The 13,508-nt window shown below is 43.6% G+C and overlaps 7 protein-coding genes across 7 annotated transcripts; 2 read left to right on the forward strand and 5 right to left on the reverse strand.

The window, feature by feature from the left end:
- Positions 1-327: 327 nt before the first annotated feature.
- RTT101 (cullin) lies at positions 328-2,610 on the reverse strand (the record flags this gene model as incomplete). The annotated part of the gene is made up of 1 exon (XM_024856505.1): positions 328-2,610. The coding sequence occupies one exon, from the start codon at positions 2,608-2,610 to the stop codon at positions 328-330; it is 2,283 nt and encodes a 760-aa protein (XP_024716104.1).
- Positions 2,611-2,707: 97 nt separating this feature from the next.
- On the forward strand, positions 2,708-3,394 carry C7M61_001088 (uncharacterized protein; the record flags this gene model as incomplete). The annotated part of the gene is made up of 1 exon (XM_024856506.1): positions 2,708-3,394. The coding sequence occupies one exon, from the start codon at positions 2,708-2,710 to the stop codon at positions 3,392-3,394; it is 687 nt and encodes a 228-aa protein (XP_024716105.1).
- A 78-nt stretch (positions 3,395-3,472) lies between these two features.
- On the reverse strand, positions 3,473-5,326 carry RGD1 (Rgd1p; the record flags this gene model as incomplete). Its single annotated transcript, XM_024856507.1, has 1 exon — positions 3,473-5,326. The coding sequence occupies one exon, from the start codon at positions 5,324-5,326 to the stop codon at positions 3,473-3,475; it is 1,854 nt and encodes a 617-aa protein (XP_024716106.1).
- A 386-nt stretch (positions 5,327-5,712) lies between these two features.
- CHS7 (Chs7p) lies at positions 5,713-6,636 on the reverse strand (the record flags this gene model as incomplete). The annotated part of the gene is made up of 1 exon (XM_024856508.1): positions 5,713-6,636. One exon carries the CDS (start codon positions 6,634-6,636, stop codon positions 5,713-5,715), a length of 924 nt encoding a protein of 307 aa, XP_024716107.1.
- Positions 6,637-6,995: 359 nt separating this feature from the next.
- Positions 6,996-8,588, reverse strand: MDM34 (ERMES complex subunit; the record flags this gene model as incomplete). The annotated part of the gene is made up of 1 exon (XM_024856509.1): positions 6,996-8,588. One exon carries the CDS (start codon positions 8,586-8,588, stop codon positions 6,996-6,998), a length of 1,593 nt encoding a protein of 530 aa, XP_024716108.1.
- A 647-nt stretch (positions 8,589-9,235) lies between these two features.
- On the forward strand, positions 9,236-9,724 carry C7M61_001092 (glutathione peroxidase; the record flags this gene model as incomplete). Its single annotated transcript, XM_024856510.1, has 1 exon — positions 9,236-9,724. One exon carries the CDS (start codon positions 9,236-9,238, stop codon positions 9,722-9,724), a length of 489 nt encoding a protein of 162 aa, XP_024716109.1.
- A 66-nt stretch (positions 9,725-9,790) lies between these two features.
- C7M61_001093 (chromatin-remodeling ATPase) lies at positions 9,791-12,947 on the reverse strand (the record flags this gene model as incomplete). The annotated part of the gene is made up of 2 exons (XM_024856511.1): positions 9,791-12,793; positions 12,918-12,947. 2 exons carry the CDS (start codon positions 12,945-12,947, stop codon positions 9,791-9,793), a joined length of 3,033 nt encoding a protein of 1,010 aa, XP_024716110.1.
- Between the last annotated feature and the right edge of the window lie 561 nt (positions 12,948-13,508).

The following is a 13,508-nucleotide window of genomic DNA, read 5'->3' on the forward strand; positions in this document are numbered from 1 at the left end:
TATGATTTCGGTATGCACAAACAACACAGCATTTACACTCACGGAAATTTTACTAACAGGCTAGTACATTAGAGGTCCAGCATACAAGGTTACCAAGATCCCATTCAACTACGCCGCTGCCAAGTCTTACGGTAAGGACTTGGTTCTTTGGGGTGGTGCCGCCGGTGCCGCTGTTGCCACTTTCACTGACAACTGGCCTTTGTTCCAGCAGACTTTCTACTCAAAGATCCCATACTTTGGTGAGCACTGGATTCACAACCCAGACCCAGAGGAGGTTCCAGTTTAAACTAGACATAATGCACATACATGAACGAAAATTATTCTGATCTATGGAATGTAGTGGAGGGTTTGTCCGTCTTCAGACCGCTTAGCATAGTGCTGCGTTATGAGATATTCCACTCTTCTCTTGATATCAGTTATCAGGACTTCTCCACGAGCCTTGAGCCTCATCAATACCTGGCCCATGAGCTCGGGGTATAGAATTGAGCCCTTCTGTTTCAAAATATTACAAACAGCAGCGGTAATCTCGTCATCTCTGTCTCTTCTTTCGGCTTTTTTGAAGGCTTCTTCAACGACAGCCTCTTTCTCTCTTGCCATGGGTGGGCGAAGTTTTGCAGCCTTATCCCAGAATGCGTAATTGAACTTGTAATCGTCATTGTCTTCAATCAAGAACGGGAATTTACTCGAACTTAGGGATGCTATGACTCTTTTCAAGAGCTTTTGCTCCATTCCCGTCTCTTCCACAAACTGTGCAAACGATAGGGTATCATGTTCAGAGAATTGAAGTATGACGATTGCTTGAAGGAGATTGACTTGAAGTTCTTTCGGGCCTTTATCGAAATTGACCAGGATTGTAAGCTGATGTAATAAATAATTGCTCCAGTCAAGATTCTTGTATTCTCCCTTTGCATCACTCTGGCGAAACTTCTCAGTAAATGCCACCAAAATTTCGTCTAGCTCTGGGGGGATCTTGAGCTCGGTCGCTTGCTTTGGAATAGCAGGCCAGTTAGACTTCTTCAAAACAAGAGGGAATATTTCCGCAGACCCGTGATGATGTCTGAATTCAGTGTCAGATTGCTTCACATCTTGAATCATCGCCTTGAGATTGGTACCATCCAAATTATCACCCACCTCGTGTAGTAAATTGTCCACAAGGTCAGATTCTAACGGATAATTGAAACTCTTGCCCAAAAGCAACCTCTTCGAGAGATCTCTTTCATAAATCTTGATGAACTTACCCTTGTTCTGCAACAACTTGAAAAACACCTGAATATTTTTCTTAAATTCAACTGCATCAGCATCTTTCAGCTTGAAAAAAGCCTCACAATATTTTGAGAACATTAGGACTGAATTGGTCTGATATTCAGGCAGCGACAATATATTGGATATGGCGCTTCTGACTTCGAAATCAAAGTCACCAGGAGCATAGAGATCTGCCCGAGAGCAAGACTCCAGTAGACTGAGCCTGAGCTTGACAACTTCAGGTAATAGGTCTTTACTAGCAAATGCATCAGATTTGATGAGTTCAGTGGTCTTGGCAGCGACATAGTTCCGAAGATGGTAGGCGACTTGCTTCACATTATTACAGTTGCTGTGAACCTCCTCAATATGAAGAAGCTTTGTCAAGATACCCAATTCCAATTCTCTTCCGTCCTCCATCAATGCGGGTACGCATGAGCTCAACACCTCAGAGAGTTCGGGAATTATTGCTTTTCGCAAAACCTCCTTAGCAAAACTCGCCGCCATATCTGTAAGTCCAAGTGCCTTCATGAAGCGTATATCTTTTCTCATGTTATCAAAAATATTGCTAACGAATGTTCGAGGGTCTTCCCACCAATCCTCTCTGCACAACTCGTAGTTGGATAAAAAGATATCAGGGATGAAATAATAGCTGGTGTGCTCCTCGAATATGAGTCTTTCGTAATACTCGGCAAATTGTGTCAAAGTATCGTAGTTATACCAATCCAGATGTTCCAATCTCGAATGATTAATGATGTTGAGATGCAAGTCCTTCAATACCTGTTCTAGCAAGGAACACCTGGAGTTGGAGTCAAATAAAGCTGAAGCAAAAAGACGTAGCCCGTAATCTCTTATTGGCTTTTTCTTTGTATGTTGAAAAAGATAAACTCTATCAAGGAAGATGAAAAGCCTCAGAAGGCATTTCAACTTCTCGTCCCACGCGTTGAGTTCCCTGAGGAATGTCTGACCAGCAGAGCCCGTCTCGAGAGAATCCCAAGTTAGCTTCGATTGTAGCATCTCAAATTCTTGATTCAACTTTCGGAAGATATAGTCACTGAGACGTGCTTGTTCTGAATGCTTGTATGTCGATAATGCAATAACCTCTTTATTCACACGTGCAAACGAGAAGTTATCATCACTTCCCAGTACAACTGAATCAATGACATGTTCCAACAGTGCTCTGATTGTTTCCAACTGCTTTTGGCATTTTGTGGACTCGTGATCTTGCGTCCTCCTACTCTTGTGTCTCTTTCCCCTGGACTCTAGAATGTTGCGTTGCAGTGGAGGCATAACACCAGACCCCAAGTGGGACAGCATTCCCTGAAAATCAGTGCTGCTGTTGCTATTGCCAAAATCGAGCACTTTATCCATGAAGGGTCTGGTTTATATGAGCAGTTTTGAGAGCGCGATACTCATATCAAATTGCAGCCCCAGTTCATCCCACACTACTCAAAACACCATCACAAAAATGCCCAACCAGGCTGATCTACCCCAAAAGATAGATAACAAGTATCTCACACTGATATATAAGAAGAATGGTTCATTCGATAAACAGCGAAAACGTTTGCTTGCTAACTTCAAGACCTCGCAGACGCATTCTAACCTTCTCCTTAAGTTGAAGCTTATGGTTGAATCTAAGATAAAAGCAGACCCTTCCATACTAATGAAGAACAAGGGTAAGATGGCAGCGTTAATACAAGGAGAGATTATAAGCAATAACTCCGGCTCAAACATTCTAGATATTGTCGACAAGGATATCCAGGAGAAGATTATTGACTCACCCGAGTTCCATGATAGCCTCAAGGTTGAACTCAAGGACATACGACGTAAGGCACTTGGAATCAGTGATGAAGACTATGCGAAACAGCTAGACGAAGAGGCCAAGGCACAGAAAGAAGAAGCGGAGAGAAAGCAGCGGGAGCAGGCAGAGAAAGAACTCGCTTACAAAAACAACTTCAAGGTTAAACAGCTTGCTGCACCTCCCAGACAAGCGAGACCTCCACGGTTCAATCTACCGACTCGTGAAAGAGACAGCTACCGTGGACGCGCCAATAACGGGAGGCACACTGATAGGTATGAAAGACCAGGCTCTAGTCAGCAATGGTCCCATGATGATCGTAACGGGAGGCCATCTTCTAGCCATATGATGTATTAATACTACAATTATCTCTTGGTCTTTAAGTTTCGTATATCCTGAGATCAAAGCGAGTGATTCACTTGGTCATAACATAAATCATTCATCAGCATCGAAAATTTCATTAGCAATCAACATTAACTCTTCCACCACCTTTGTCTTATGACTCAAGTCTTGAGGCGACATCGAGTTGTCGTTAAGGAGAGCGGGCCCCCAAATAATAGCCAAAGACTTGGCTGTCATACGGTTGTTATGCTGGTGGGCAGCAACCTTGTTCAAGTGGAAGATTAAAGCCCTCAAGGTGAAGTATGCACCGTCAGGCAAGTTGTAAACCAAATGGTGCAATTTCTTGGCGATGAAGGTTTCGTCTGTTGACTTGACGGTCTCAATGAATGACTGGTAACAGGCAGAAGTCAAGAGGGGCTCTGGCAAGGAGGCGAAGTAGATTTTCATAAGCGAAGCGGTACAGTAGATGTCCGCATCCAACACATTGCTTGGATCGATGTTGTTTCCAATCAACAAGTAGTTGGCGAAGTTTGAATCGATTGACTCTTTGAGTTGTTGTACTGTTGTTTTGTTGCCACTAGTACGGTAAATACCTTCGATGTCTAGACCATAACTTTCAATGACATCAATACAACGTTTGACGACAAGAGGCACGTTGTCAATACCAGCATACTGTATCACTTCTTCGATAGAAACACCAAATGTAGGTTGGGCATACTGATTCACTTGGCTCAAAGATTTAGGACCAGTCAAGTCGCTCTGATGAGTACTGGGATCTAATGAGCTGTATGTGAATGTACTTGCGGTACTTTCAGCGGGTGTGGCAGGTGTCTTTGAATAGTCGGGGCCCAAGTTCGAGTTCAGGCTGCTATTTCTCTGGTTCTGAGATTGCAGGGATTGTGTGGGTGCCAAATTTCCACTGCTGGCCGACTTGCTGGGAGCATTATTGCCATTGTTAGCATTGAGATTGTTCGAGCTGCTGGTATTATTGAAAAATGGTTTCGCTGGTTTGGTGTGCTTTGCAAACGATGGGTGAGGTGTATACTCCACGGGCGTCAACAGCTTGTTCGTGGGATTGTTGGAGTTCTTCGAGATGTAGTTGTACAAGTCGAGCTCATTATCAATGCTTGCTGCAATTGCCTTCATGGACTGTTTATCGGCTTGTAAGGGGCTGATCAACACACCTGAGTTCATGATAAGAGTCTCACTCCAGGTAGCAAACTTTTGCAATTGCACATTCAAGGCAATATCCATCTCCAAGATCAAGTTCTTTAACTTCTTCGTGTTGGTTGGTCTGTAAATCATCAACATCTCGTCCTTCAATTTCTTGCACGCAGAAACTTTGGTCTTGTAATCTTGATCAGCCAAGTCCACTTTCCTTTGCAACTCCTCCTCCTCTGGTTTACTCTTGAGGAAAGACTTCTTGTTGGGATCAGACATCTTCAAGCGCTCTAGGTCATCACAACAATGGTAGTATTTCTGCTTCGCCTTCTCCGCCATCAGGATGGAATCAGCGCATTCCTTCTCCTTCCTCTTCGCCTCATCCTTGATGTTCTTCCGCGTTCGACTCACAGTGTTCACCAATGACACGATCTCATCATGCATGGTATTCAAGGCCTTGACGTAGGAGGAGCCTACTGAATAGAGGCGCTCGTCAAACTCAATAATTTGGTCCAACTTATTGGAGAACAGATCATTCTTGTTCTTGGTGTTCTTCAAAGAGCCACGCACGTTACCAGCGTACTTTTTAAGCTGGTTGTAGTGGTCATCCTCGATCTGGGCCTTCCTCTTGACGTATTTTGCGATCTCGTCGCCAGTGCCAATGGAGCGTTTGAGACGAGCCAAGAGCACCTCAAGAGCCCCATCAGTGTTCATGAACGTCTTGATGGTCTCCAGTTCTAGGAGCCTAGCACCCTCCGATTGCTCATTTGAATCTTGATTGCTCATGATTGCTTAAAAACAGATCAGTATTGTTGGAGGTAAAAAGTTGATCACCACTTGGCGCGGTTCGCGAGATTTGGTGGCATTGTAGAGGCGTGCTGTGTTCGGACCAAAGATACGGTATATTTACACAAACAAAGAATAAAAATAGATCCGGGGTTAACTGGAAAAAAATTGGCTCAGCAGTTGAAGTAAAGCAAAGAGCATCATCAAAAGGTTCTTGAAGGTTTTTTTTTTTTTTCCTACTCCTCGGGTTTCTTTGGCAGGTACCCGAGAGGGTTATGTAACTACAGGTCCACAATCTAATTCCAACTTGAGATTCTGATTCATTCAATCCAGGAACCAAACTTGAATTGCCCATTAAGAGCTTATGCACTATATCAATTTGTACCTCAGAAGAGCGTACTGTATCTCTTTTCTTGCTCTCCGAATGCTGTAACACCCTGCTCCACATTAGCGACAGAGAATTCAAGATCATCTAACGTGATCATATCCCAAAACTTATAGATCATCATAACTGAGAACAAGTTGCATGCCGTTGCAAAGAACACGCCATCAACGTAATGCTTCGTGCCCTGGCAGATCTGGTTGTTGAAAACATACATGAGGACCTGGCCGGCGACAAAGAAAAAGCAGAAGAGCACAATTGCTCCTAAATGCCACCACGAGTCAAGCGCAAAGAACACGAGTATGAGTTGTGATACAACGTAGACAGCCAAGATAATAGCGTTGATCACATATGAAACAACAAAGAGTGCTGTTGTTGACCGATCATCCAAAGCCGAACCCCATGAATTAAACGTTGCCATCGCAATCACGAAGTTTATGACAAACCACGCAACGCTTAGGAGCCGCAAGATCCACATGGATCTGGCCAGGCCGTCCTCCCAGAACTGGAAGCACACAAATCCGTTGTAAAGCAAGGAGATACACAAAGCGCTAACCAAACCTAGTTGAAGCGCCACGAACCATGGATAACTGCCTGATCCTGGTGGGGTAACTCCACAGTCCACGACAAGGGAGCTTATCGTGAGCGCTAGGTAAAGGTAGAAGAAATGGAGAAGTTCTGATCTTCCGATAGCTGTGTACTTGTTTCTCACGTTGAAAATGATGATGAGTACCACCAAAAGGGCACCAAAGTGGATAAACGCAGCACCCAAGTTGAAGATCATGGTGTTGGCTAACTCAACAGGGCGGGGGTAACACTCTGGAACTATCCCTTTGTCAAAAATGGATGTGCCATTAAGCGATCCTACCACTGAACATAGCGGAAGCATCGTATTGTTGCAAAGAACATCAAACTTGCCGAAAGTCATGATTTGGCGTTCTTTTTGATTTGACGAGTGTGATGCAACAAAATGCGATGATGTGTTGGAGCTAGCGGAAGTCTTGTTTGATTCAAGCTGCTGGGAAGCTGAAAAGGCTTTGATTTATATAAATGTAATGCAATAAGCGAAGGTGATGAACGCTTCGTAGGTGTTCTAAAAGGGTTTTATGGACCTGCTGCGCACGTTAAAAAAGAGTGAACCAAACACTCGCGCCTATTTTTATCTGTGCCCAAAATGGCCAAATTACTGTCTGCATTCGCGGTTGGCGCAAATCAAGGGATTGTAGCAATCCGTTGACGTTAATAAATATTCATAGCTATGTACGTGATTCCGTGTTCTCATAATCATTAAATGCTCAGCGTAATGTGGTGATAAGGTGGGGGAGGTGCCTCCATCTCATCGGTCTTCATGGTGCCTTTTGCGCTAGCCTTTGGCTCGTTAAGACTCATGAGTTTCTCATTGATCCGGCCGATGTCGATGTGGTTGAGGGACTTTTTAACCTTAAGCTGCTGAGTTTTTGCCTCTTTCTCTCGTTCTCTAATGCTGACTGGTGATGCTGAAATAGGGGGTGCGTTCGCGATGGTGAAATTGCCAATACCGACTCCTCCAATAAAGGATGAGTTCGAACTTAAAGGCGATGGGCAACCGCTGAGATTTGAGTGAGCAAGGTGGCCGTAGGATGTGACCAAAGGAGGACGCTTGTCGTGTTGCAATGGCTTTGGATGTTCCACGGTGGAATCTTCCTCAACAAAAGTGTCAGAAGATGAATCACAGTATTCAGTGTTGTTTCTCGCCATGCTTGTAGCTCTGGCCAATGCCGCACTATCTTGATCTGTGCGAGTTGGTGCAGCCTCCTTAGTTGGCTTCGTCTTCTTCAACTTGTGACCCATCTTGATAGTTCTTCTCTTTGGTGATGCTTTATCGTTGTTGTTAACAGATTTGAAGGTTTTCCCTTGAATGCTTGAAATCTCCTTCACAATACTCTCCACATTGGAGTAGTCCTTCTGTAAGAAGAGCTCCACTGGGACGCTGTTGTTGCTGGAGGTTGTTGATGGAGTGGCAATATCCAACTTAGAGTACAACGAATTGACCAAGTTTGGATAAAGGTGTTTGTTGAACTTTTCCAAACTATTCCTTTGTACAACACGCTTGAATTTGGGCACCTTAAGGTCAAGAGTTTCTCTCGAACAATATAGGGTGGCGAGCCTCCTCAAGTTAGTTGGAGAGATAGTTTGCGACTCAGAGAGGTCCAAACTGTTAGCATAATGCGATGAGTTCAAGTGATCTTTCAAGTTGTTCATGACTTCGTTGGGCGTAAGGGCCGAGACATACTTCAAACTGAGTTTGTGAAGAAGAGTGGGAAGAGTCTCTCTAAACAAATCTCTAATTTGTGTCTCAATTTGTTTCTGCAAAAAGTTAGCCAAAACTTGAACAGTGTCGAAAGTGGAGCTAACTTTTATGGAGTCCAAAGGATCATTGCGGAACACCAAGGTGAGACCCTTGCTTTTGGAAAACACAATGATTCCGATACCCGAGATCTTAATATCGCTCAATTTGAGATCGAGCGGAAGATTGAATGGCTCAACTGATAACAAAAAGTCTGGAGTTATGAATGACTGAGAAGGTGAAACCTCTTTTTCTTGTGAGTTATCCCCGTAGATCTTGAGTGGGTTTGCCTGAACCTTCGTATGTAACGTGAGATGAAAGTCACCCGAATAATTTATCTTGAAAATACCTCTGAACCTATCCTTGTCGAGTTCACCAATTTCCAATATCTCGAAGTCGGGGGCAACTTTGCCAAAATTGAGGTCTTTGATTTGGATGTCGGATGCTAAAATGTTCGGTCTTCTGCCTGAATTAAGGGCGTCAGTAAGCAATTCTGTTGTCCAGGAACGTAACGAATCCGTTTCTAGCGTATTCCAATTTACTTTAAAAGACATGGTGGCTCAATTTAACATGTGGAGTCGAAGGAGTTTATGAAGATGAGGGCCAAAGTCCGAGGACAAAAAGGAGCTAGGAGGTCGTAAACAAGGATAAGTGGAACTGGTCTTATCTAACACCGATGGGATCTGTGTAAGCCTGGTAAATTTTAAACGCTTAGGGTTCGGTGTTAAGCGTAAAGTAGCTTTATTGTGAAATATGGGGGAGTGAGGAAAGAAAAAAATAAATGTGCCTGCCTGCCAGCCTTATGTTGCCTTTTACTCGCAGCGGACCCGTCCCTCCCTGAACAATAAAATCGTGTGATTGATACGTCCCGGAGCGGTTAAAACCGGGAGCAGCAGCCGCGGTTGTGTGCAGTATACTCCCCGTAGGAATTGTATTTCCCCATGGTGGGGCAGATCAGATTTCGGAGTTTTCGACACTATCCGTAAAAAGTGCGTTTTGGGCTTCTCGCCTACTATAATTGCGGATTCTGTACTTCGTGGGCGAAATCTCTTGAGTAATTAATTGATTTCATACTACTACAGGCCACATAAGCTACAGGGTGACCAAATGTACGGGTGCAAACTGGTAGGGTTAGGCATCTGGGAAGTCCGACCGGCTCGAAACTTCTTTGATGACTTTTTAATCCACCACCACATCAACAATGTCAGATTTCTATGAATTGACGACACTAGACGGTCAGCTGCGAGCTTTTGACTTTGCTTCTCTAAAAGGAAAAGTGGTGTTGATCGTTAACGTCGCGTCTCTCTGTGGCTTCTCTCCACAATACGATGACATGGAGAAACTATATAAAAAGTATGGAGATCAAGGATTAGAAATCATCGCTTTCCCGTGCAACCAGTTCGGTGGTCAAGAGCCTGACTCCACGCAAAACCTTGAAACCTTCATTAGGGAACAGTTTAAATGCACCTTCCCTGTAATGAAGAAGACGATCGTCAACGGTGACGACACTAACCCTGTTTATACATACTTGAAGCTGAAAATGGCTGGATCGCTTGGCTTCAGAGGCATACGATGGAATTTCGAAAAATTCTTGATTGATAGAGACGGCGTCGTCAGGCATAGGTTCGTTTCGGCTGTCAGCCCTCTCCAGATTGAACCTGTCATTGTATCATTACTTAAGAACAGTTAACTTCCTTGTATATCTATTTAATAATATAAAGAGCATCTCCATAAACTCTTGCAAGTAGTGAACCATTTACTTCTTGCGCTTTTTGTTGTTTGTACCCTTCGTGTCTGCTTCTTTCCTTTTTGTACCGTTGGAGGCAGCGCCTGTCTTTGGTGCAGATGCCTTGGCCTCGTTAGGGTGAATCTCCTTGAAAACGCATTGTATCAATGTGCTGCATCTTCTTGAAATCTCAGCGGTAGATCTAGATAGGAGGAAAAAGTCAAAACGGAAAAGGGGGCTCATCCTTATGACATCGCGGATTCTCTCGTAAAGATCAGGCCTGTCAAGGCCAAATCTGTACATCTGGACGATTAAGAACCTGTCTTCTTCGTCGGTGAAAGTCCTCTTGTTGGTAGCCGCCGGTGGGTATTTCAAGACAAGCTCTTGAAGAGGGTACTTGTAGCTAGAAACCTTGCGGCGAATACTCTCTTTCTGTAACTTCACCCGTACAACCTTCTCTTCACCAAGCTCAATTTGATTGATGTACTTCTCGAATCCATCAATTTCTTTGTAGCTCAGCCAAAACTTGCGAGCATATTCTCTGATTTCGTCTATCGATTTATCATCAAACTCAGCAGCGATCATTGATATAGCATTACGACCATGTTTTGTCGAGACAGCAATGAAGTGGATAAAGTCTTTACGATTCCAGTTGGTGAAGCCTTGAGTCAAAAGTTCCTCCTTGAGTTCCTTTTCTTCTTCAGTCAAAGGACGAGAATTTTCAATTTCTTCCTGTTCTAGCTTCTGTTCCAACTCACGCTTCTCCAAGTCTTTCGCTGAACCTTTTTTAAGTGCAGCTTTGTATCCAGTTTGCTTCTTGTAGTAGTTTCTCTCCATGTCGTAAAGCTCCATGAGCTTTGGTGGGAAGAATTGATGGTCATATATGTTGAGTTGCTTGGGTGGTTTGGGCCCCGTTCTTGGGGTAGATCTGCTTCCAGATTTCAACACATCCTTGTAGTACATGTCAATCGAATAATTCTCTTTACGCTCTCTTTTTCCTGGGTTAATCCAAGCGTGGCCAATGTTCGTTATGGCGGTTGGCTCTTTTTTCTTGAAGTTCTCACCATTCCATTCGTAGACAGATTCATCATTCGAAAAGTTCTGCAAGGCGTTCAAGTCCAATTTCGCATATTTCTTATTGAGTTCTTGGGTTTTCTTTTCAGAGTCCGCGAGTAATGCGTCAATGTCAACATCAGCATTGCTTGGGTCGTCGGAATCTTTGGCCTTGAAAATTTCAGCGGCACCATGCTGAATCATATCCAACAATTGATCCTTCGAAGCAGCTTTACCGCTTTGTTGAGCACCACCACTGTTTCTACCTTGCTGAATGACCAATTGATCCAATCTCAACTTTTGTGCTGCTCTCTCAAGAACCTTCTCCTCAATTGCATTCTCCGTGACGAACCTGAAAACTTTGACTTGCTTTGTTTGACCAATTCTATGAGCTCTATCCATAGCCTGCAAGTCAGCTTGTGGGTTCCAATCACTATCAAACAAGACAACGATATCAGCAGTGGTCAAGTTAATACCCAAGCCACCGGCCCTTGTGGTCAACAAAAATACGAACTTAGAAGATCCTGGCTTGTTGTACTCGTCAATTGCATCCACACGGTCAGCATGGTCAGTTTGGCCGTCGATTCTGCAATACTCAAAGGAGCGGAACAAGCAGTAATCTTCGAGGATATCTAGCATTCTCGACATTTGAGAGAAAATCAACACTCTGGACCCTTCCTTTTGGAATTTTTTCAAAAGTTTGTCCAAAATTAACATCTTTTGGGCGTTGTAAACCAAATGCTCATCAGTTGTGTAGGGGGGACCTGGCTCTGCGCCCTCAAACAAGTATGGGTGGTTGCAACATTTTCTAAGTTGCATGACAATATTAAGCAATCTCGTCTTGGACTCCTTCTTTCCATTTGCACCATTAACGGCATCAATATCCTTTTCAAGAAGTTTCTGGTACCATTTTCTCTGCATATCTGTCATCTTGACATATACATTGAGCTCTTGCTTTGGCAAAAGAGATTTCTCGACATCGGACTTGATACGACGTAACAAAAATGGTTTGAGAACTTTGTGTAATTGAGCAACAACGTTATCGTCTTGTTGCTGGGAGGTATCTTCAGTGGCGCTGAACCACTGATCGAAGGCATCAGAATCACCAAACACATCAGGCAAGATGAAATTGAGCAAGGCCCACAATTCGTGCAAGTTATTTTGCAATGGAGTTCCTGTGATCAAAAGCCTATTCTTGGAGTGGAAAAGACGAATGATTTGCGAAAGCAAGGACTCCTCATTTTTGATTCTATGAGCCTCATCAATCACAATGTACTCCCAATCAAATTTTCTAAAGGAAGCCTTTTCACGGATAACAATTTCGTATGAGCCAATCACAACGTCAAAGTCGCACAGTAGTAAACGATTCTGGATCAACTCCAGTCTCTCCTCTTTGTCACCTTGTAGGACGAACACATTCACCTCTGGGGTCCACTTGGCAAACTCTCTGGCCCAGTTATCAAGTGTAGACTTAGGAGCTACCACCAAGTGAGGGCCATTGATACCACGCATGTAGCGCAAGTAGCCGAGGAAAGAAATAGTTTGCAAGGTCTTACCCAATCCCATTTCGTCCGCCAAGATTCCTGAAAGATTGTTTTCGTAAAGGGACACTAACCAATTCAACCCCTGAATCTGATAAGGACGAAGCTGGCCGTGCACGTAACTAGGACTTTCGGTAAATTCGGTTATCGTAGGTGTGTCTTGCTCGTCATCTAACAATTCTGCGTCCTCTTCCTTTTCTGTCTTTCTTCTTCTGTTGGCACCAGCGTTACTCTTGGGTTGAGTTTCACCCATCTTGTGCAACACTTGTGCAAAGACAGGGTCCTTTCTTGCCTTCGAATCGATGAAGTGCTGAAACAAGTTGGTCAAGCCTAACAAGTACTTGAATTTCTTGACTGTGTCATCGAGATCGATCTTTGGCTTAGTATCTGGAGCAAAGTACTTCTTTCTGTTGTTCTCTATCGACGGGGAGAACCCAATCTTATGGTTAGTATTTGTTAAATTGGGAGACTATCAACGCATCGAGCGTCAGAGGTCTGTAGTAGGGCTGCCGTATTCGTTTCAATCTAATTTGCAGCAACAGGCCTGAAAGCACGTAACATACGAGTGGAGCAGGTGTGACTTCCTCACTCATAACTTTGATTTGATAAACGGATGAGCAACAAGAAGTGTTGTTTGAAAGTCGACATTTTCAAGGCGCGCTGCTCACGTATGGAATCAGATTGTGAGACACGAGTGGGCCACAATCGAGCAATACAGGTACCAGCAATTTAGCGCCAGGGGTAACGAATGTGTCACTTTTTCTGTAAAATGGCATTGTTTTGTTAATGATTTTTCCGGGACAATAAAATGATCTTTATAGCTGGCATTAGAATTATGTGATTTTGCAGCCATTCTGCATCTTGATGTGTAAAGTGTGAATTACAGGCAGTTGTCAGGGACATACTACTGCTAGTTAAATAAAATAATATTAAAAGAAATATGAAAAACACAGAGAGAAGAAGCAAACAAGTAACTAGCCTGTCCTATGTATTAAAGTATGGAGACATGCACCAAAAAACCTACACTTGACTCTTCCTAGATGTGGTTGCGTTGTATGGCTAGGGAAATATAAGTAGAGACACCACACGAGATCTTCAAAGGAACCAAGAGTAGCGAATTAGAAAAGCTGTAGCCCCCTTTGCTGTTCGTCTAA

Source organism: Candidozyma pseudohaemuli (genome assembly GCF_003013735.1).
Source record: "Candidozyma pseudohaemuli strain B12108 chromosome Unknown scaffold00001, whole genome shotgun sequence".
In the NCBI taxonomy this organism is placed as follows: Eukaryota; Fungi; Ascomycota; class Pichiomycetes; order Serinales; family Metschnikowiaceae; genus Candidozyma; species Candidozyma pseudohaemuli.